This window comes from Chelonia mydas, chromosome 4 (genome assembly GCF_015237465.2).
Source record: "Chelonia mydas isolate rCheMyd1 chromosome 4, rCheMyd1.pri.v2, whole genome shotgun sequence".
In the NCBI taxonomy this organism is placed as follows: domain Eukaryota; kingdom Metazoa; phylum Chordata; order Testudines; family Cheloniidae; genus Chelonia; species Chelonia mydas.
In genome coordinates this window covers 28,104,907-28,127,051 of record NC_057852.1, presented here as the reverse complement: position 1 = coordinate 28,127,051, position 22,145 = coordinate 28,104,907, and the positions used below count along the sequence as shown (strand labels likewise).

Genomic DNA, 22,145 nt, shown 5'->3' with positions numbered 1-22,145 from the left:
CAAAACTACCGATGCTATTCTAAACCAAATTAAAAAATCCCACCACAACACAGGCTTGATTCATAGCTATGTAGAAACAGCACATTGAAAGGGTGCAAACAGGCAAACATAAGCTGTGATAGCATATTCTTACCATTTCTTGCAAAATTTGCAATAGCCAGTGCTCCTGCAAGCTGTAGCTGATGGTTATTGGAAGGAATCCATGAAAGCACCCTTTGGAAGACGCTGCCTTTTCCTCCTTCAAATAACTTTTGCATGGATTCATCTTGAGGCAAAAAGTGTAGAAAATCAACACGCAAAAGAAATGTTAGTTCAAATTCTTCCCTCTGTTATATCTGTGTAACTCTATTGACTTCACTACAATTACTCTAGATTTACAGTGGTGTAAGAGTGCAAAATCTAGCCCACTGAATAACTAGCTAGCAAGTCCTTAAAATAATTTTTAAAATGTGTTTTATAGATTAAAAGTAAAATTAAATGGTAAAATGTGACATAGGTACCCTCTTCTGCTTTGCAAAATATACAAAGATACTGTACTCACCTCCGAGTAGTAGTAAAACCATAAGATCAGAGGCTGTTTTAAGCTCAGCTATGTCATCCTCTTTGTCACTGTCTACAGTCTTCTGGACAATCTCAAGTAGACACTCAACCAGGCCCGCTTCAACCAGCTGCAGTTTAATGATATCTAAAAAATATCACAAATACAATAGTCATGAGTGTGATAGAAGTACGGTCTCTCTCTCTCTCTCACACACACAAGCTATATTGAGTAAATAGGGAGTAAGGGGAGCAGACTTTCATCTGTCATCTACTTTAGCATCTGCCTCAGCCACAGTAAAAATAATCTGATCTTGAAAGGACTAAATACTATAGATTTATTTTCTTGTTTCAAGTTACATTAATTGTCAGGGCCAAATTCTGTTTGTTACATCAGAAAGACTCTACGGATGCCAAATTAGTGGCACTCATATAACTGAGAGCAGATCTGGGATCCCAGTGCCCAAAAGCATTTTCTGCTCTGCCTTATAGGTAGATAATAATGTTGCTGCCCGTATTCTCAATAACATGATAATTTGTAAGAAACAAAAATATAAAGTGCTTTAAAAAAGACTGAATTCATCTGGGGATGTGAAAAACACTTGAAAAGCAGTGGCAGATGCCCCCTGCATTTCATATCAACCACAGACAAATACTGAATGATAAATAAGACAATTAAGTCAACACAATGTAAATAACTTGCGGCCACACACTAAAAGATCTATTTGGTTCGATGTGGTCCACCAACTGTATTTTCAAGGGATGCTCGCAAGCTCTGCAAGGCATCATCATATCTTTCTCTAGCAATCGTCTACTATTCTCTTCTATGATTAGTTACTATTTATGTTAGAGTTACACCCAAAGGCCAGGCTGTTGTGCCAGACACTAGATAACACTGCAGTCTGTCCCTGCCCCCAAGCGTTTACTATGTAAAGGCTAGATTTGTGGCTTTTAGGTACTGTTCTAAGTAAAGGGTGGTGTCTATATTGCATCAGTAGGCTTTGTGACTTGGAGACACCTGAATTACAGCTATGCCCCATGTTCCTCCTTGCACTCCATGGGGCAGTAGTTTGCCACTAGCCAATACCACCAGGTCAGCTCAGCAATGCTGGCTAGCTAATTTCGCCTGCTTCCTGTGCACCTTCTCCATGGGTGGGGAGTAAGTAGGCATGCAGCTCACTCCTGTGTGCCCAGACCCAAGGTCTGAGCAGACCATGTAGGAGTGTAAGGGGAGTTCTTACTCCCTTGTTTGGGTGCAGAGTCCAAGACATAATCTCTCTTTATGAAAAGAGCTTGGAAGATATTTTAAAATTCTGAAGACGTCCTGACTAACAAGGAAGGGAAGAGACTCACTAAACTGTAGCTTTCTGAGCGTCATCCAGGAAAAGTGAGGAAGCTGGCAGTCCTGCTCATTGCACTCTCCTTAGGTCCCATCTTACACTCACATATGGAGTACTGCATACAGTGTAAGTAAGCTCTTTGGGGCAGCCCCTCGCACGGTCGGATTCTGACCTATGATTGGGGCTCCTAGATGCTATTGCAATACAAATAATAAATAATAATTATTAAAATGTACTGAGATCCCTTCCCATAGCCAGGCACAACAGAGTGAGCTGTGGTTAAACCTCTTACTTTGGAATTTGCTTGCTTTTGTCTCTGTGTCAGAATCCAAGGTTGTGTGTGGGATGTCTGCAGAAGAAGGAATCCCACTGGGCTACTTCTCCAGACTCAGGGTTGCAGTGCTCAGGCTGCTGTGACTGCCTTCACCCCCTAACAGCAGGTATACTTGGCTCAGCAGATCTATGTAGTCACAGATCCACCAGCTCTGCTGTTGCTCTGGCTTGCCCTCAAATCTCCTCACCACATTGGCCCTGGAGCCCCCTTGGAACTGTACACCATGATTTTCAAAGGTATGAATCCCCTGTGGAGGATCCTTGCATGCTGACCTCCCACCTCAGGGGGCAGAATCACACAGGTTGTGCTGCATTAGGCTTCCCAGGGGCCTTGGACAGCAAGTTTCAGTGCTAAAATTTCAGAACAAAAAGTGAGGCTCTGTTCTTGTCTTTCACATGCAGAAACCCCACTGACTTTAATGGGAGGTGTGTGTGTGTGTGTGTGTGTGTGTGTGTGTGTGTGTATATATATATATATATATAAAAAATAAAACAGGGTGAAATCCTGCCTCCACTGTAGTCAATGCAAAACTCCCATTGACTTTGGTGGAGCCAGGATTTTGCCTATTACATCTAAGAGTATTTAATTGCAGCAAGAGCAGGGCCAAGGCCAACTTCTGGTTGTTGAATTGGGAGGGAGTTTTGTTCCTTGCTCATGGATAATCAAAAATTACTAGTTTGAGTAGCAGCCGTGTTAGTCTGTATCCGCAAAAAGAACAGGAGTACTTGTGGCAGCTTAGAGACTAACAAATTTATTAGAGCATAAGCTTTCGTGGGCTACAGCCCACTTCATCGGATACATAGAACGGAACATATAGTAAGAAGATATATAACACACACATACAGAGATGTTTGAAGTTTCCATACAAACTGTAAGAGGTTAAGATGAGCTATTATCAGCAGGAGCAAAAAAACTTTTGTCGTGATAATCAAAATGGCCCATTTAGACAGTTGACAAGAAGGTGTGAGGATACTTAATTTAGGGAAATAGACTCAATATGTGTAATGACCCAGCCACTCTCAGTCTCAATTCAAACCCAAGTTAATGGTATCTAGTTTGCATATTAATTCAAGCTCAGCAGTTTCTCATTGGAGTCTGTTTTTGAAGCTTTTCTGTTGCAAAATTGCCACCCTTAAATCTTTTACTGAGTGGCCAGAGAGGCTGAAGTGTTCTCCTACCTGTTTTTGAATGTTATGATTCCTGATGTCAGATTTCTGTCCATTTATTCTTTTGCGTAGAGACTGTCCGGTCTGGCCAATGTACATGGCAGAGGGGTATTGCTGGCACATGATAGCATATATCACATTGGTAGATGCGCAGGTGAATGAGCCCCTGATGGCGTGGCTAATGTGATTAGGCCTATGATGGTGTCACTTGAATAAATATGTGGACAGAGTTGGCAACGGGCTTTGTTGCAAGGATAGGTTCCTGGGTAAGTGTTTTTGTTGTGTGGTTGCTGGAGAGTATTTGCTTCAGGTTGGGGGGCTGTCTGGAAGTGAGGACTGGTCTGTCTCCCAAGATCTGTGAGAGTGAGGGATCATTTTTCAGGACTGGTTGTAAATCTTTGATGATGCGCTGGAGAGGTTTTATTTGGGGGCTGAAGGTGACAGCTAGTGGCGTTCTGTTATTTTCTTTGTTGGGCCTGTCCTGTAGTAGGTGACTTCTGGGTACTCTTCTGGCTCTGTCACTCTGTTTTTTCACTTCAGCAGGTGGGTATTGTAGTTTTAAGAATGCTTAATAGAGATCTTGTAGATGTTTGTCTCTGTCTGAGGGTTTGGAGCAAATGCGGTTGTATCTTAGAGTCTGGCTGTAGACAATGGATCGTGTGGTGTGGCCTGAATGGAAGCTGGAGGCATGTAGGTAAGTATAGTGATCAGTTGGTTTCCGTTATAGGGTGGTGTTTATGTGACCATCGCTTATTAGCATGGAGTGTCCAGGAAATGGACCGCTTGTGTGGATTGGTCTAGGCTGAAGTTGATGGTGGGATGGAAATTGTTGAAATCACGGTGGAATTCCTCAAGGGCTTCTTTTCCATGGGTCCAGATGATGACGATTTCATCAATGTAGCGCAAGTAGAGTAGGGGTGTTGGGGGACGAGAGCTGAGGAAGTGTTGTTCTAAGTCAGCCATAAAAATGTTCGCATTACTGTGGGACCATGCGGGTACCCATAGCAGTGCTGCTGATTTGAAGGTATACATTGTCCCCAAATGTGAAATAGTTGTGGGTGAGGACAAAGTCACAAAGGTCAGCCACCAGGTTTGCCGTGACATTATCGGGGATAGTGTTCTTGACGGCTTGTAGTCCATCTTTGTGTGGAATGTTGGTGTAGAGGGCTTCTACATCCATAGTGGCCAGGATGGTGTTTTCAGGAAGATCACCGATGGATTGTAGTTTCCTCAGGAAATCAGTGGTGTCTCAAAGATAGCTGGAAGTGCTGGTAGCATACGGCCTGAGGAGAGAGTCCGTATAGCCAGACAATCCTGCTGTCAGGGTGCCAATGCCTGAGATGATGGGGCGTCCAGGATTTCCAGGTTTATGGATCTTGGGTAGCAGATAGAATACCCCTGGTCGGGGTTCTAGGCATGTATCTGCACAGATCTGTTCCTGTGCTTTTTCAGGGAGTTTCTTGAGCAGATAGTGTAGTTTCTTTTGGAAATCATCAGTGGGATCAGAGGATAATGGTCTGTAGAATGTGGAGTTAGAGAGCTGCCTAGCAGCCTCTTGTTCATATTCCAACTTATTCATGATGACGACAGCACCTCCTTTGTCAGCCTTTTTGATTATGATGTCAGAGTTGTTTCTCAAAAAGAAAAGGAGGACTTGTGGCACCTTCGAGACTAACAAATTTATTTGAGCATCAGCTTTTGTGAGCTACAGCTCACTTCATCGGCTGTGGCTGTTGATGGTGTTGTGTTCAGCACGGCTGAGGTTATGGGGCAAGTGATGCTGATTTTCCACAATTTCAGCCCGTGCACGTCGCCGGAAGCAATCTACATAGAAGTCTAGTCTGTTGTTTCGACCTTCAGGAGGAGTCCACGCAGAATCCTTCAAAAGCTCTAATAAATTTGTTAGCCTCCAAGGTGCCACAAGTACGCCTGTTCTTTTTGCAGAAATTACTAGGCTGAATTCTGCTCTCTTATTGAAATCAATGAGGCTTAAGGGAGAGGAAGGATGATATTGTTAAGGCATTGAAGTGGGAGCTGGGGTCTGCTCCTAGGTCTACAAGTCTTCCTAATGTGACCTCAGGGAAGTCAGTCACTCTCCATTCCCATGGGTAAAACAGGGGTAACAAGTACTTTCCTGTCTCACAGGTGTTGTGAGGATATTTCAGTTAGTGTTTGTGTGGTGCTCGGAAAATACAGTCATTGGTGCCACGGGAAAGTCTGAACATCAATAAATAAATAATTGAGATCACGCGTTACACCAGTGATGACCTTGGCCCATTGTTTTAGGTCTTTTTAAAGCTCTGGGGATTTTGGAGGTTGCTTTTCATAAGATTTGGAAATGGACTGTGGTATGGGGTGGTGACTGGAGCTGCCAGCTTCACCTATCTTGAAGAATCAGTGGTCTGACTCTCCCCATGTAATGCTTCTATTTCAGTCACTAGGTTTTGCTGCATGAGTGAAAATTCAATGTTTCTGGCGGAGCTGCTGACCTTCGCGTGAACTTTATGTGGCAGGCCCAGGAATGTTCAGCTGGGAGTGTTTTAAATTGGTACTTTTGTACTGAGCTACTTTAAAAAGTAGGGCGTTTCCGTGGATACAGAATACTAGGTTGCAGGTGTGTTGTGATTAGAATCGGAAACCACTGCACAGGGCCTTTCAATAAATGGATTGACTGTGCAAGTACTTAATTTAAATGTTTCAGCTCGCTGACATACTACCCACCACCACATTTAGATGCGGCTAAGCAATACAAGGATGGCAGACTCACTGTTGTGACAGACATCAGTGTGTCTTGAATTAACAGTGAGGGGCATAAATGCTTAGCACACTACCTCCTAACATGCATGAAGGGATGTTATTTTCAACAGCACAGAGCCTGCTCTGTCTTACTGTGACTGCAAAACACAGCCTTTGAACAAAAACTAAAGTATCTGCATTACAAATATCATTTATGAAAACAGCAGACCAAATTCTGCTGTCAGACTGAAAAAGGGAAAAAAAAATTTCAACCATTGCTTGTAACAAAAAAGACAGTCTCTGGCAAAAATGCACATTTCTTAATGTTTGGAAAATAAAGACCCACCTTTTGCTTTGATTTACATCCTGTGAAACCCACTAGTAAACAGGGTGGCACAGGGTGTAATCTGGGAAAGAAGTTGTCCCCAAACATGGAAAAGAGCACAGGATTCTCTCAAGCTTTTTTTCCTTTCTAAACAAGAAGTGTGTGGGGGCACACATTTGGCACTCATGAATAGTAGCACTGGCTAGAGCTATGCATGCAGTGGGCAGGTACTGAGTGATCCTCCAAACACAGATCTGCCTCACAGCTCGGTCCTCACCTATTCCACCTGATACCTCATCCCTAGGCTCCACTCAAGCATAGATGTTAAATCATACAAATTGTGCTGAATTTTCCTAGGGATGCAGGCATGTTCAGAAGGGAGTAAGCTGATCCTGAACAACTCTTTTGCATTTACAACCAAAACAGAATTTGAACTCAAGTCTCCTGAGACGAATGTATTAACATAATGAATATTAACTACAAGGGGGAAAGAACACAAGCCAAAATAGGAAAACAACAAGTTAAAGAATATTTAGATAAGTATTCAAGTCAGCACGGCTGATGAAATGCACCCAAGGGAACTTAAGGAACTGGCTGAAGCAATCTCAGAACTGTTTGTTAGCGATTCTCTTTTAGAACCGCTGGAGGATGGGTGAGATCCCGGGGGAGTGGAGAAGGGCAAACACCGTACCCATCTTTAAAAAAGAAAAAAAAAGACGACCCCAGGAATTATAGCCTAGTCAGCTTAATTTTGATACCTGAAAAGATACTGGAACAAATTACTAAGCAATCAGTTTGTAAGCACCTAGAGGATAATAGGTGCTAATAAATAATAGCCAATCTGGATTTATACAGAACAATTCTTGTCAAACCAACCTAATTTTCTTCAATAGGGTTACTGGCCTACTGGATGGGGTGTGGGGGGGAGCTGTAGATTTGATATATCTGGAGTTCAGTAAAGTTTTTGACACAGTCCCACGTGCCATTCTCACAAGCAAACTAGGGAAATGTGATCTAGATTAAATTACTATAAAGTGGGTTCAAAACTGGTTGAAAGACCATATTCAAGGAGTAGTTATGGATGGTTTGCTGTCAGATTGGGGGGACATACTACTGAGGTCCCAAAGGGATCTGTTTTGGGTCTGGTACTATTCAATATTTCCATTAATGATGTGGATAATGGAGTAAAAGCATGCTTATAAAATCTGCAGATGATTTCAAACTGGGAGAGGTTGTAAGAACTTTGTAAGAGGACAGCATTAAAATTCAAAATGGCCTTGACAAATTCAACAAGATGCAATTCAATAAAGACAAGTGCAACATATACGCTTAGGAAGAAACTAAGCGTATATCAAATCACTATCAAATGCCCAACTACAAAATGGGGAATAACTGGCTAGGCAGCAGTACTGCTGAAAAGGATAAGAGTGATAGTGGATCACAAAGTGAATATGAATGAATAATGTGATGCAGTTACTAAAAAGGCTAATATCATTCTGGGGTGTATTAAGGCATGGGAGATAATTGTTTCATTTTACTCGGCACTGGTGAGGCATCAGCTGGCGTACTGTGTCCAGTTCTAGGAGCCACACTTCAGGAAAGATGTGGACAAACTGAAGAAATTGCAGAGGAGAGAAACAAAAATGATAAAAAGTTCAAAAACCTGACCTATGAGGAAAGGTTAAAAAAACTGAGTCTTGATAAAAGAAGACTGAGGGGGGGAACTGATAAGTCTTCAAATGTGTTAATAGCTGTAATAAAGACGATGGTGGTTAATTATACTCCATGTTCACTGGAGGTAGGACAAGAAATACTGGGCCTAATCTGCAGCAAGGAAGATTTAGGTTAGATTTTAGGAAAAACTTTCTAACTATATGGATAGTTAAACACTGTAATAGGCTTCCCAGGAGGTTGTGGAATCCATCATTGTAGGTTTTAAGCACAGGTTAAACAAACACCTGCCAGTGACAGTCTAGATACACTTGGTCCTGCCTTAGCACGGGGGACTGGACTAGATAACCTCTCAAAGGTCTTTTGCAGCCCTACCTTTTTATGCTTTCTATGATTAAACTATTACACTGCCATTTCCAGACTTTATATCTCATGGACTGCCCTGATCTTTGGCTGTACAATTTAAATATCCTTATACAAGAAAATTTTCATAATAAATATGACCAAAATGTCAGTTGTTTAAAAAAAAAAAGAAAAAGAAATCACCTGCTTGTGTTGTAATGATCTAGGAGAGCTGCTTTTGGTTATCAGTCCTGTTCTTTCATTCCTCAAGGATTACACAACTATGAAAGAAGGTCATGTAGCCCTTGAGGGGGAAATGGAGTCTCTTATGTTGCTTAGGAAAATCCTTTCAGCTAACTGAAGGGATGACAATAACAAGCTCCCAAAGAAGTCTCATCCAAACCTCCTGAACCAAAAGATGGTGTTTAAAGCAGAGGGCCAAGAGTAAAGTAAAGAGGGTGACACCCTGAAAAAGTGCCACAATTTAAATAGTTACTTAGTAGTAACTAGAACATGATAGTTATAATTTTATCAAATAATTAAAATAACTATGACAATAATACTATATTCGAACAAATGTAATTATACATTGAAATACTTATAAATCCACTATAGGAAAAAATGTATATTCAAATCATTTCACAAACCTAATAATCCTCATAAAGCCCTGTAACATACAAAAGTTGGTATTAATATTCCAGTTTGAAATACAGAGAAACTGAGGCAAGAAAGACACAGAAGGAGTTGATGATAGAGGTGGGACCGTGTCCCAGGAATTGGTGACACCCAGTTGTATGCTTAGGCTGCTAGGCAATATTCACATTACTCTTCATCTCCAGTTGCTATCAGATGGCTCAATTAATATGACTTCCACAGAAAAGGTTAAATTGCTGAGCAAGGTAAAGTATGAAATAATTACTGACAAGTTGGCTATTTTTGAAAAGCTGGTGTACAAATAAGGAAAAAATGAAAATTACTGTATGACAATAAAAGATGATCAACTTCTCACCATTTTCTGCCAGAGGAGCCAAAACTTCAAAAATCATCTCTTTTTTGTCATGTTCTATTTGTTTCTTGAATAGTTTTACAATCTCTTCAGCAATGTTTGTGTAGGCAAACTGCTCTTTGCTTGATTCTGTAAAATAAAAAGGGCAAACAGAGTGTAAACAAACCAAATCAAACTTTTCTTTCCTCTTTATTACCAGGTTTATTCAACACAATGATTAATTGGGCTAACTGCTCTTCACAGACAAGAGCAATACACTTCAATACTTACACTTGTCACTAAATGAAAAGAAAAATGTCTAAGACTTTAAGAAAAATGCATTGACCTGAATTATTAATTATGTCCAAGGCTATTAAAACTTTTGCACCAGCAGAATATAAAGGTATCCATAGCAACAGTAAAATTATAAAGATATAAATTGAGAGTTTGCCTTCAGACCAAAAAGAAAAATTATACGTCATGTACTGAATTTTCTATTGCCGAGATAAAGGGTCATATGGAGATCATTAATATTTACATGGTTGCATGCTGGTAGCATTTACTTTGGAATATCTACACAGCTGAAGCCACAAAGTCAGATTCTCTCTTGTGCTATGGCTGCTTTAAGCCACACCCCTGCACATCGCAGTTCTAAAGGGACCATAGCTGGCCACAGGAGGATCACCCAGTGGTGTAGAGTCAACATGGTGACTCCTGCTCTCTGGCTGCAGCGTCCAGTAGTAAAGGGGATGTGGCTGGTGTTGACCAGAGTCCCAGCAATCCCCAGCTACTGTAATGGCCCCCTGAGGCCATTGGCAGATGGGATAATTTACAGCAGCTTTCAGGCTGCTCTAATTAGCACACTGTTGTCCTTGGATTTGGAAAGCACCTTCTGCCCAACACTGTGCTGTGCACTCTCAAATGAAGATCTGGGCCTCAGCATGCAGATTATATATTTTTTTCACTTAAAATGCCTGGGTACAGAATGGCTTCTACAATGGATTTCAATCTTAGTATTTTAAAAGGGGAAGGTCAGATTTTGACCTTAGTTACACCAGTGTAAATCTGGAATAACTCCATTGACGCCAATGACATTATTCTGGATTTATATCCATTTAATTGTGATCAGAACCTGACTCCACAATCTAAAATCTGGGGAGAGGAAAACACCGACTTCTCTGTTAGTTCTGTCCATTGATCTGTATCTTCATATCTCTAAAGAGTAGCATAAATTGAATTTCTTGAGGTCATTCATGTTCCACTGAAATCAGTAAGAGTTTTGCCATTGACTTCAATGGAAGCATGATCAGGACCTTGAGAGCAGAAATACTTAAATGACGAGCTGCAGGATTGTGTGATCCTTCCAAACCATGCTAAACTCTATATCCCAAAATCTCCTGTGCTGAAATGGCAATTTCTGCCTCCAAACATCTTGTGAGGCTTCTAATGGGGTCATCAAGTACACGAGGATAGTTTTTAGAAATCCCAACACTGAAGTAGCAAAACAGTACTGTCTGGGCCAAGGCTATATCTCACATATGCTTGCAAAAATATAAATAAATAAAAACGTATTCGCTTGCCACCATATAAACCTGGTTTTTAATCCCTTAACTTCATTAATTATAACTCAGCATGATTTGTCATTTAAGTATATTTCCCTAATTCTTTAATCTGGCTTCTTCATTTTTAAAACTATCCTAGAGACTAATTCTACTGCATAGGTTTTGTATCTGACCTGAGTAAAATACTCTCTTGGGGTTACTCTCTGACTCTTTGTAAGAATAGAAGGTGTTTTCTGATAGCCATATTTGGGTTCTGCAGTGAAATGTGCCCCACTCTAAAATGCTTCCACTTGGACGACTGTCTCAAGCAGCTTTCTTCCAGTCTCTAGATGTGCAGCTGCAGCTATGTAAGAAGCCATATGGCTCATTGACTTCAGTGGGCTTTGGATCAGGTCCATGCTGCAGTATTGCAGCAATTCCCCTCAATAGGATTTTCCATGTGTCCACAGAAAAGGGAGCTACTTCCCAGCTCTTGACACTGTCTCCTTTTCTTTGCTCATGTTGAGGAATTTTAAGAGGAAAAACATTTTAGGGCTTATAGCTTCACAATTACTCATTTAGAGCTAAATTTCCATAAAGGCCACAAAACCAGCCTCGGTTTTTGCCCTGGCAGTTGACTGTAAATGAAAATGATAGTATTTACACATCTGACAAAGAGAGGTTGTTTTAAAAAAGTGTGGCACTTTAGAATTGGGGTGTGCTTTCTTAGAGTAGGGCAAGTTTAATGCCTCTCATTCCATGTGGAAATGAGCGAGCTGCCTAATTCTGAGGCAGCCTAATTTACCTGAGTTCAGTGAACCACCGTACCACTCTCACCACCCCACTTATGCCTACAAATAAATTGGTAAATTAGTAACACCTATTTTTACCCTATCTCCACCCTTTTTTACTAGGCTTGTGCTCTACTTTAACACAGCAGAATGGGAGTTTTACATAATGCTACACAAGGGAGTTAACTGCATTATGCAGGGTCTCCTTTATATTGTTGAGAGGTAAGGACCAAAGAATAAGATCCTATGGTTACAAAGCAAAACTGAAGTATTAAAGTTATCATAAGACTTTCTAGTGCAATTCTGATATGGGATTAAATTATTAAAAGTTACATTAATTTATTGCCAAACTGTGAGGGTATGTCTACATTATGATAGAAAACTTGTGGCACTGAGTCCCAGAGCCTGGGCCAGCTGACTCTGGCTCACATTGCTTGGGCTGCAGGGCTAAAAATTGCAGTGTAGACATTCAGGCGTGGGCTGGAACCCAGGCTCTGAGATGCTCACCCACCTCACCTCACGGGTTCCAGCACAAGCCTGAACGTCTATGGCCATACCGTGGGATCTTTTATTGCAGGGTATACATACCTATAAAGACCTGAAGATTGTACTCAACATATTCATTCATTGTGCAGGTACAGCAAGATTAGCACTCAAGCAAGTTTCCTTTGCATGGTTCTGCCACAGTGTCTCAACCCTTATCTGAACAAACCTAGACCACCTCTGAGGATGGGAGAATAGTTCAGTCTCTTTGTTCATTCAGCCCTGGGGACATCAGTGGAGAGAGACTAGCAAAGATTATTAATAATTAATGCTATTATTTATTTATCTGTATTGGGCTAGTACTGAAAGTCCTCAGTAAAAATTGGGGCCCATGTGTGCTGTGTAACGTACACTCATATAAAGACATGATCCCTGCCTGAAGAATTTACAATTTAATATTTGCCATTAGTGTCAAGTATAATAGCTCTTTTGTTGTTATATGGAAACTTGTCCACCAGAAGCCGTTCTGAAACTAATACACTGGGCTTGACGCAGGAATTACTGGGTGAAACATTATGGCCTGTGTTATATACATGGTTAGACTAGCTGATCATAATGGTCTCTCTTGCCTTCAACCCTATGAATCTATGAGCTATCTAATAATTTCAGGCCACCAAATGGCTATCAGATGCTAGCAACTTCCAATTACTTTGCCTTGGTCTGAAAATAAAAACCCCCATATAATCTATTGTTAATATCTCAAACCATCCAGCCTTTCAGCATTGCAATTTTATAACCGTTTCTTGGAATACTGCTATATCCCTTAGCAAACACAAATCACAGGGCTATATGTGCAGGTGATTTTTTTGCATCAGGACAGAATTTGGGCCCCAGTTCTTAAAATGCCTGGAACTCAACTGATATTCTATAATATCACCAACAGACAATGAATGAATAATAAAATATAGAGCCAAATGCTGTGTGGGTTTACACTCCATGCAATCCTATTGAAAGCGATGGTATTGTACAGGTGAATCAGAGCAGAATTTGGGCCACAGAGCTGACCAAAATGTGATCTGATCAAATTTTACATGCGTTTTCTAAAATGCAGTTGTGATTTCACCTGCCAAGCTGACAAACTCTTTCTTCTCATTTGTAATTATTTATAAATGCAAGTATGTAGCCTAGGACATTTTTAACGGTATATACTCTTACTGGTGAGAGATAAGTTTATGAATCTGTCCCCATTCCCATTTGTGGAATGTTTCCTTGAGCCAAATTCATCCCTCATTTAACTTTAAGTGGAATTGAACAGGGTCTGAATTTGGCCCTTTGCCACAGGTTCACACTAAGTAACAATATTCAAGGAGAGAAACCTAGATAATTTAAAATACACATCGTTCCATTAAATACCTTTAACATAAACTGTTAGTTGTAGTAAGTACCCAGATGAATTTAAGTTGGTTTACAAAGGCAGACAACCAGCTATAAATTCTAAAGAGACAATAAGCAGAGCTCCCAAGCTTTTTATTTTACATACATTTAGAGGACTGAAAAATGCGGTTAAAATTAATTGGTTTAATCTTAAAACAACAAAACATCGTTGTTAAACAATTTGACAGTAGTTTGGGGTTACGATCCTGGACTTACCAAGTTCTGCTAAATTGCCAAATGCAACAAGGCACATTTCAGTCAGAGCTGCATTTTGACAATGAACGCCCAACAATTTCACTAACGTAGGGATAACGCCCATATTGATAAGTTGAGATTGCAGGGTATCTATACAAAAAGAAAATACAATGACAAGTTAGCATTTCTGTTTGCAGTACTGATCTCCTTTGAAACACAAACATATTTTTCACATTAATGCTGGAAAAATCATTAAAATATCACACACGCAACTTCTAAGCTTAGCAAAATTTAAATATCTATCCTATCTACTCTTCTGTTTTAGGGCTGAGCCAGCCATGGGATATAGATCCAACACCTTCTTTATCTGGGCACGGGATACACTCCCCAAAATTCCCTCTTTGATCTAGCCAGGGGGTATGCCCTACATGTCAAATTATTGAAAGTTTTGTATGCATCTCCCATGGCAGGAATGGGACCAAAATAATTTAGTTGAATAAATAAAATAGTATGAGTTCACACAGTTCAGAAGACTCTAAATATATATTAGGCTTGATTTGGAGCCCACTTACACCAGTGTATATCAGAAGTTTATTCCACTGAAGTCAACAGAGTTACATAAGTGTAAAATCTGAAATCAGAATCAGGCCAATGTTTCTAAATAGCACTCTCTCTTAAAATGTGTGTGTGTGTGTGGGGGGGGGGGGGGGGGGGGGGGGGGGGGAAGAATGAATATACAAAGCCATTGAAATATACATGAAAAGCTATATAAATACATGAAGTCACAATGTAGACTATGAGGAGCTTGAGAAAAAAGAAAGTTTAATAAAGACAAAAACATAGAAGTTGGAGAAAAGTCCTTTAAAGCCATAGCAATAAAATCCCTTTCCAAGAATGGAAGTTTACAGTATTTACAGATAAGGAAGTTAATACTCCTAGATGTCTGCAAACAGAAAGATGCTTTATGATAGTTAGGAAGAAACATGACTTTTTAAATTAAAAAACTGATTATTTATAACACTTTTTCTGTTAAATGTTTTATCACACAGCAAAGAAGAGAAAAACATATTTGTTTCACAGTTGAATAGAATGAAGTAAACATGGACATACCATATGCTAGTTGGCAATTTCCCTGAAACTTTTGATTTCTAAGAGATTTAGCTATATAATGGACTTTTTTTTTAAAGGGCTTGATTCAAAGCCCACTGAAGTTAATTAGGTTTCTCTTTAATTTGGACCTGATTCTGCACAACCGAAATCAGTTGGAGATTTTATTTCTACAAGAGCAGAATGAAGACCATAAAGAATTGCATAGATTTTACAAACAGCTCAAAAATATTTGGTCAAATATTATATATCAAATAGCGGATGTGGTGCTTTCTCTCACATTCTGAGTTAGAATTTGAAAATCAGCACAATCTTTAAAAGAAAAGCTATTTATAATTCTCACATAACAAAAGTTATTAATTAATTTCCTGGAATCTGCGTTCACAGTTTCTCTCTTCAGGATAAAATATTAGTTTGTTAACTATAATAATCAATAATCATGTGCACAAAATAAGCAGATGGCCACTTCAACAGCTACAGATTAATGAAGGTGATCAGGAATCATTATAATTGTGGCTCAGCATCTTAAATCAAATAAAATTGTGTTACTTACCAGTAACTGAATTTCTTTTATTGGGTTATCTGTTCCAAAGAGCCGGGTTCTCTTTAGGCATATGTGAGAGCACCACCTCAGACATTATAGAGCTGTTGAAATTGTCAAATTTCAGGTAAGTAAACATATGCACTAGCGCATGCATTGAATGTCATTTTACCTCCAGACTACGAGTGTGTCACTATCACACCCTCCTTCGGTTCCACTGCAAGCTGACTGTAGTTCTCAATAGAGAAGCAGGTGGGATAGAATGGATCTGTGGGGGAAATGAGCCAATAGGAGAACTCCTGTTACTGGTAAATAACCTGTTGTTCTCCTTAATTTGGGATTATCCTCCACAGATTCCTACTCTTTGAAGATTCTAAATCATTATCCCTGAAGGAAGGAAGTGTTGAAGAACAGGGGGAAAAGTGACAATCTATTCTCCCCTGGGTACTCAGTGTCTGAGGAAAAAAGACAAAGTGGAAAGGACTGGATAAATCCTTTGGGAGGAAATGGGCATCCTGAGGACTAATTTATTTTTATGGAAGACTAAGCCATACATCTTTCAGCAGGCCTTGCAGCTGACTGACATTATCGGCAGTTGGGATGACCAGTAAGGAAACAAAATAATAAGAGCATGGGACCAAAGACACTACTTACGTATGGACTGAAAAAGTAGGCCTTGTATCTGATTCAGTACCAAATTCTGCTCCCGTGGAGTAGGAGGCTGGCTCAACTAAAAACAGGGATGTCCTTATAATTTATGTGGCCCTAAACTGTCAGTAGGGAGGAAATTCAAGCATAGATGTTGTTCTCAGCTGGAATTTGTGCAGAGGGTTTTCTCCTTTGCCACAGAGCAATATAGGATTAGCTTGTGAATTGCAGAGAATGCATGGGATTCAAGCATCTCCCTTGCCTTGCTTGTAATTAAGGCTGGGCCTGCTGTAGAATCTCTAATTTTCTGAGATTCCATTTAGTTCTGTTACTGTTAAGAATGGTTTCAGAGTAACAGCCGTGTTAGTCTGTATTCGCAAAAAGAAAAGGAGTACTTGTGGCACCTTAGAGACTAACCAATTTATTTGAGCATAAGCTTTCGTGAGCTACAGCTCACTTCATCGGATGCTCAAATAAATTGGTTAGTCTCTAAGGTGCCACAAGTACTCCTTTTCTTTTTACTGTTAAGAATATGAAGTCGTCCCTGCTGGCACTAGAAGGCCAGGCTCTAATGTGCCTAAATTTAGGAAAATGCTTTTTCTTGAATTTGTGAGTGGGATCCCTGAAGAAAATGAAATTGAAGGTGAGTTGTTGATGCTCATGTTCAGGGTATACCTTTGAGAAGAAGATTCTCTTAACTGAATTTAAGTCTCTAGTTGATGCTCTGGGATGATGAGGGAGAGGTACAATAGCTGAAGAAAAGAACGCTCAACTTCTCCTTTGACAAAAGCCCTGGATCACTTCTTAGTTCCAGAGACTTTTGAAACCTAGAAGTGGTTCAGTCTTCAGATCAGTAATTAAGCGCAATAATGCCAAGCAACTAACAGCAACACGGAGGCTCTTCTGCTGATGAACACAGACTGGATAATTCAGAAACATCAATCCAACGTTCCACCAGTGTGTGATCCAGAGTAATAGACACTCTGTCAATGTGTGACAGATACAGGGCTAAATTCAGCCATAGAGTAAGGTAACCTGACTTCTGCTGAAGTTCCGTTGGCTTACATCAGAATTAAATTTGAACCATCTGTCTTAACAGGAAGTACAATTTTTAAAGCCTGAAGGCTTTTTCTTACTCTTAACATTTATCCACAGCACATACCAACTCAAGTATGACAGTATTACATGAAGTCACAGTGACAGCAAGTCCTATATGTTCTATGAGGAGGAAAAGCACAGTCGTGTGCGGTACAGATGCAGATACAAGGAGATATACGGCAATCAATACATGCGCCAGTGTAAACAATTACCTACCTAAAACTTGAATTTCAATGGCTCCGTGTCCTTCACATGACACACATGGTAACGCCAAAGAATGGGATCTGGGGAGAATATCCCAAATTGAAGAATTTTATTTTGTGATTTTGAGATTAAAATATTAATTTAGGTTAGGCCAGGATTCTGGATAGGATTTCCAACAATCTTAAAGATCTAATCAATGTTACTGATGGAACCCTAAACGGAAAATTTGTCTCATGCAAGATTGTGACAAATTAATTTAATCCCCAACAAACAGCTGCTGGTATTCAACATGTCAATATTAATTTTTAGATAATATACTTAAAAATTAAGTTATTATATAAAATTTAAGTGATAATTATTGTTCCACTATTATAAAAAATATATTTCACCTACTTTTAAATTCACTGAGCTACTTTTTCATTTTGTATAAAAACACGACAACATTGTTTTTGACTATATTTAAGTATCTTTACAGCTGCAGGCACAATTAACATTTTTAGCTGTGATGCAAATGAAACACAAACCACAGCAGGCAAGAGAATTAGCAAAAGGTAAGTCTTAGAGAGAAGCATTACTTGAATATTGATTACTATTAGGTGCCATAATGATTATACCATCGATCTCCCCTTCATTCCTGGTATAGTTACAGTTTCTAGAGAAGGACAAGACATGTTTTTTAAAAAGCAGAACATAAATCAACCCAAAGAATTGATTCCAATCACATACTGACTGAGAGTTTGCAAGATTAAGAGAGGCTTAGCTGTTGTATAACACAACGTCTACATATTTTACAAAGGCACTGAATGAAAGACAAATTTGACGGATTAAAGTTTAATCTGAAATTAAATGAGAATTTAATCTATAAACAAAAAAGCTTTTATATATAGATTTATGCGCACGTACACACACACACACACACACACTGTATCCACTTCATTTCTTACCTATAACTTCATTGCCTAGGAAACAAAGTACAATTGGGGTGGTTCCTTCAACAACTGCACATGCAAATTTTACTAAAAGCATCTGGAGAGTGCTTTATAAATCTCAGAACCATAATTAAAATTAATTACCCAGTTTGCAGTCTGATCCTGCAAACCCTTACTTACATGAGCAGTCTCAGCTCACAGGAGTATGCGGCTAACAGGACTACTCGCATTAGCGAGAGCTATTCACATGAGTAAGAGTTTCCAGGATCTGGACCGTGTTTTGCCATTCCTCCTTCCGCCCCCATACATATACACAGAAAGCTATATAGTGACAGCAGATCTGATGGGGTGGCGTGGGGGAAAATGATGAACTCATTAAAAGGTGCCAGAACTGCTGCTGCTGCAGCCCAGCTACTCTGGACCCCCACTGGAGTTTCTGTGATTTATAAACGTCAGATTTCAGCCCGTTCTTTGTCATGTCATGAAGGAAAAGCTCTACAAACACATATGACATGTTCATTTTATTTCTAGTTGTACATGGAACATATCTTGCACTATTAGTCTTAAGATGCAAAGTGAAGAGGGGAGCAGTTTATGTCAGATCAAGTTCAGATAGTAAAATAAGACTGCGGCAGAGGGAGTCAAGATTTTCAAGTGCTGGTAGAAAGCGAAGTCTCCCATCAACAGAAAACTCTGACTTCTAGCACCAAAGGGTTAATAGCAAAATAATTTTAGTTTCTAGGATACAATTGAAAGTGCTATGAGAGATGGCAACCCTTGCATGTCCCTGTGACACATGAAAGAATGAGATACTGAGAGGGATACAAAGAAATATTTGAGAAACAGCGTGCCTAAACACAAGCAGGCCACATTCCTTTTATAATAAACAAGGACCATACACAAGATCCTTAGCTTGTGAACTTACAGAACAATGTTATGAATGGAGTTACAGCTGCAAGCTAAACCAGTCCATCTGGTCAAATTAGACTGTTCTAAATAAGCACAATGCATAAAAATTGTAGATTATTTTACTTTTTCTAAAGTAGAAAAATTAACTGTATGTCGCAAGTCTCCAGTTACTTGCTTTGAAAAATCCATATGTGGTAAATACCTTAGTCCAACAACTTGAGATAAACTCCGCTTTAGATAACTTCAGCAATGAGTCTCTCGTATGCAAAAAAATAAGTAGTTTTGGTTTAGAAGCTATTTGAAACTGAGAATATTAGCGAACTGAGGATGTTGCATATTTTAACAAAAGGTTTAAAACAAAATAATCAAAATAATTTGCATGGTTTTTAACCCATAAAATAAAAATCATTATAAAAAACCTTGTTAAGATATTCACAGGTAGTCAAATGCAGCTCAGACCCATATGTTTTGTAATTATTCTTTGTTGGACAGATAATAGAACGTGAAAGAGTGTGAGTGATTAAAAACATGAAGGGAACGTCACAGTTCCAACCTGTAATTTTGTAGCACAGCAAGCTAAGTAGGAAATGGTAAAGGAAAGAATACAACAACAGGCAGAATTGCTCCTTCCAAGGCTGGGAATTTGCTTTCTAATTATTTTCCCATATTCTTTTCTTTTAGCTTTGTCTAGTTTTTTTTTTTTTTTTTTTAATAGCTACACACAAGCAATGTAGGATCAGACATTTATGAGTAAATGTTAAGAAGGATATCCCTCCTTTTGTGGGCACAATTTGTGCAGGCACAGAATGAAATTGTGTATGCAATCTGAGTAAGTGCCCTTCGAACTTCCTCCTTTTCACCTGCAGTTGGGCAGCTAAGAAGTGCAAGTCCTCAGATCTGTGCCCAGAGTTCAACATACGGTGCAAAAATACAGCTGTACGTTTTTTGGGCTGAAATTGCGCTCCCACAAAAGGAAACCCCCACCCTTCTGAAAATAACACTTTATAGTCTTCGGACCAAATTTTCAAAGTAGGTCACATGGGACACCCAGAAAAATGCACATGTACCTGTTGTGCTCCACAAAACAAAATATGTCCACAAGCAAACAGGAATTTTGTGAGAGCGAAACAGGCCAACTACCCATTTATACATGCAATTATCTGTGTGAACGTCAATGAAAGGTTATACAGGCCAAAGTATTTACCTCTCGTTGGAAAATTTAGTCCTCTAAGTCATTTCTTCATGTTAATTTGGCAAATTATTTAGGGCCCAATCCAATACCCACTGAAGTCAACGGACAGACTCCAACTGGTTTCAACTGGTGTTGGATCAGGCCCTTAGGCTCATGTCAAGATTAAAGCTCTATTAGTACTGGCTAAAGCCAAGAATAGTGTGGCTAGTGGACACTCATTGTTCTCACGGGAATACATGTGAAGTTTATTGACTGCATCCAGTTACAGAACCGATTTTCTTTCTGGATAGAAGTAATTCATTCCGTATTTATAATTGTTTAACTATTTAAACGCTGTTTATCTTAGATCTTACATTCTTCTTCGAGTGCTTGCTCATGTCAATTCCATTCTAGGTGTGTACGTGTCCACGTGCACAGTTATCGGAGACTTTTGCCTTATTGGTATCCGTAGGGTCGGCTGTGGCGCCTTCTGGAGTGCCACGCTCATGCGTCGGTATATCAGGCGCGTCGGCCATACGCCCTCTCAGTTCCTTCTTACCACCCATGGTGGTTCGTCGGAGCACCTCTCCTCTTTGCTTCACAAGTGGTCAGCGGTTCTTTCCCTTTCGATTTCGTGCGTTACAGGCTAGGCCCACATCCAGCAGGTCCTACTGGGTAGAAGAAAGCCCTCCACTAGAGCAAACTACCTTGTCAAATGGAAACAATTCTTGTGCTGGGCCTCGGCCCAAGGGCTTAGGCCTGACTGCAGCGAGGCCTCTCAATCCTGGACTACCTTATGCATTATCAAGCTCCAGAGCTTCTCCCTTTCATCAATTAAGGAACACTTGGCTGCCATATCAACCTTTCACCACCCGTTCCAGGGCAGGTCGGTCTTCACTGATAACATGTCCAGTTCTTGAAAGGTCTGGAGCAACCCCCAGGACCCAGTCTCTCCGTGGGACATCTGGTGCTCGTGCGGCTCATGAGAGCTCCCTTTGAGTCCTTGGTGTCCTGTTCCCTTCTTCTGCACTCCTGGAAGGTGTCATTCCTGCTGTTGATAACTTCTGCCCAGAGTGTCTCTGAGATTAGGGCACTTACCTCGGAGCTGCCCTATATGGTGTTTTTTCAAGGCTAAGGTCCAGCTGCGGCTGCATCCAACTTTCCTACCCAAGGTGGTTTCACAATTTCACACGAGCCAGGATATATTTTTGCCAGTCTTCTTTCCAAAGCCTCATAAGTCTGAGGAGGAATGTAGGTTGCACTTCCTGGACGTCAGAAGAGAGCTAGCATTCTATATTGAGAAGACCAAGCCATTTTGCAAGTCGACACAGTTGTTTGTCGCAGTGGCAGATAGGATGAAAAGGTTGTCCAGTAGCCACCCAGAGAATTTCATCTTGGATCACCACCTGCATCTGATTTTGCTATGATCGGGCGAAGGTACCTCCAACCGCAGTTGTAACTGCCCACTCGACTAGGGCGCAAGCTTCGGCGGCAGCCTTCCCGGCTCATGTGCCAATTCCAGATCTCTCCATGGCCACCACCTGGTCGTCTATTCACACGTTCACATCTCACTTTGAGCTTACCCAGCAAGCCTGAGATGACGTTGGCATCGGTAGAGCAGTAGTACAAGCCACATGTCTGTGAACTCCGAGCCCACC

General features: G+C 40.2%; 1 protein-coding gene across 16 annotated transcripts in view; it reads right to left on the bottom strand.

Moving 5' to 3' along the window:
- The window catches only part of RAP1GDS1 (Rap1 GTPase-GDP dissociation stimulator 1), a 154,478-nt gene that overhangs the window by 15,537 nt on the left and 116,796 nt on the right, over window positions 1–22,145 (bottom strand). For all 16 annotated transcript variants that reach the window (XM_037896942.2, XM_043545193.1, XM_043545199.1 and 13 more), the window contains 4 exons: window positions 13,902–14,030; window positions 9,461–9,586; window positions 542–685; window positions 134–265 (listed from right to left, as the gene is read on the bottom strand). In XM_037896942.2, the coding sequence (XP_037752870.1) occupies window positions 134–265; window positions 542–685; window positions 9,461–9,586; window positions 13,902–14,030 (531 nt within the window). The remainder of the gene's footprint in view (window positions 1–133; window positions 266–541; window positions 686–9,460; window positions 9,587–13,901; window positions 14,031–22,145) is intronic.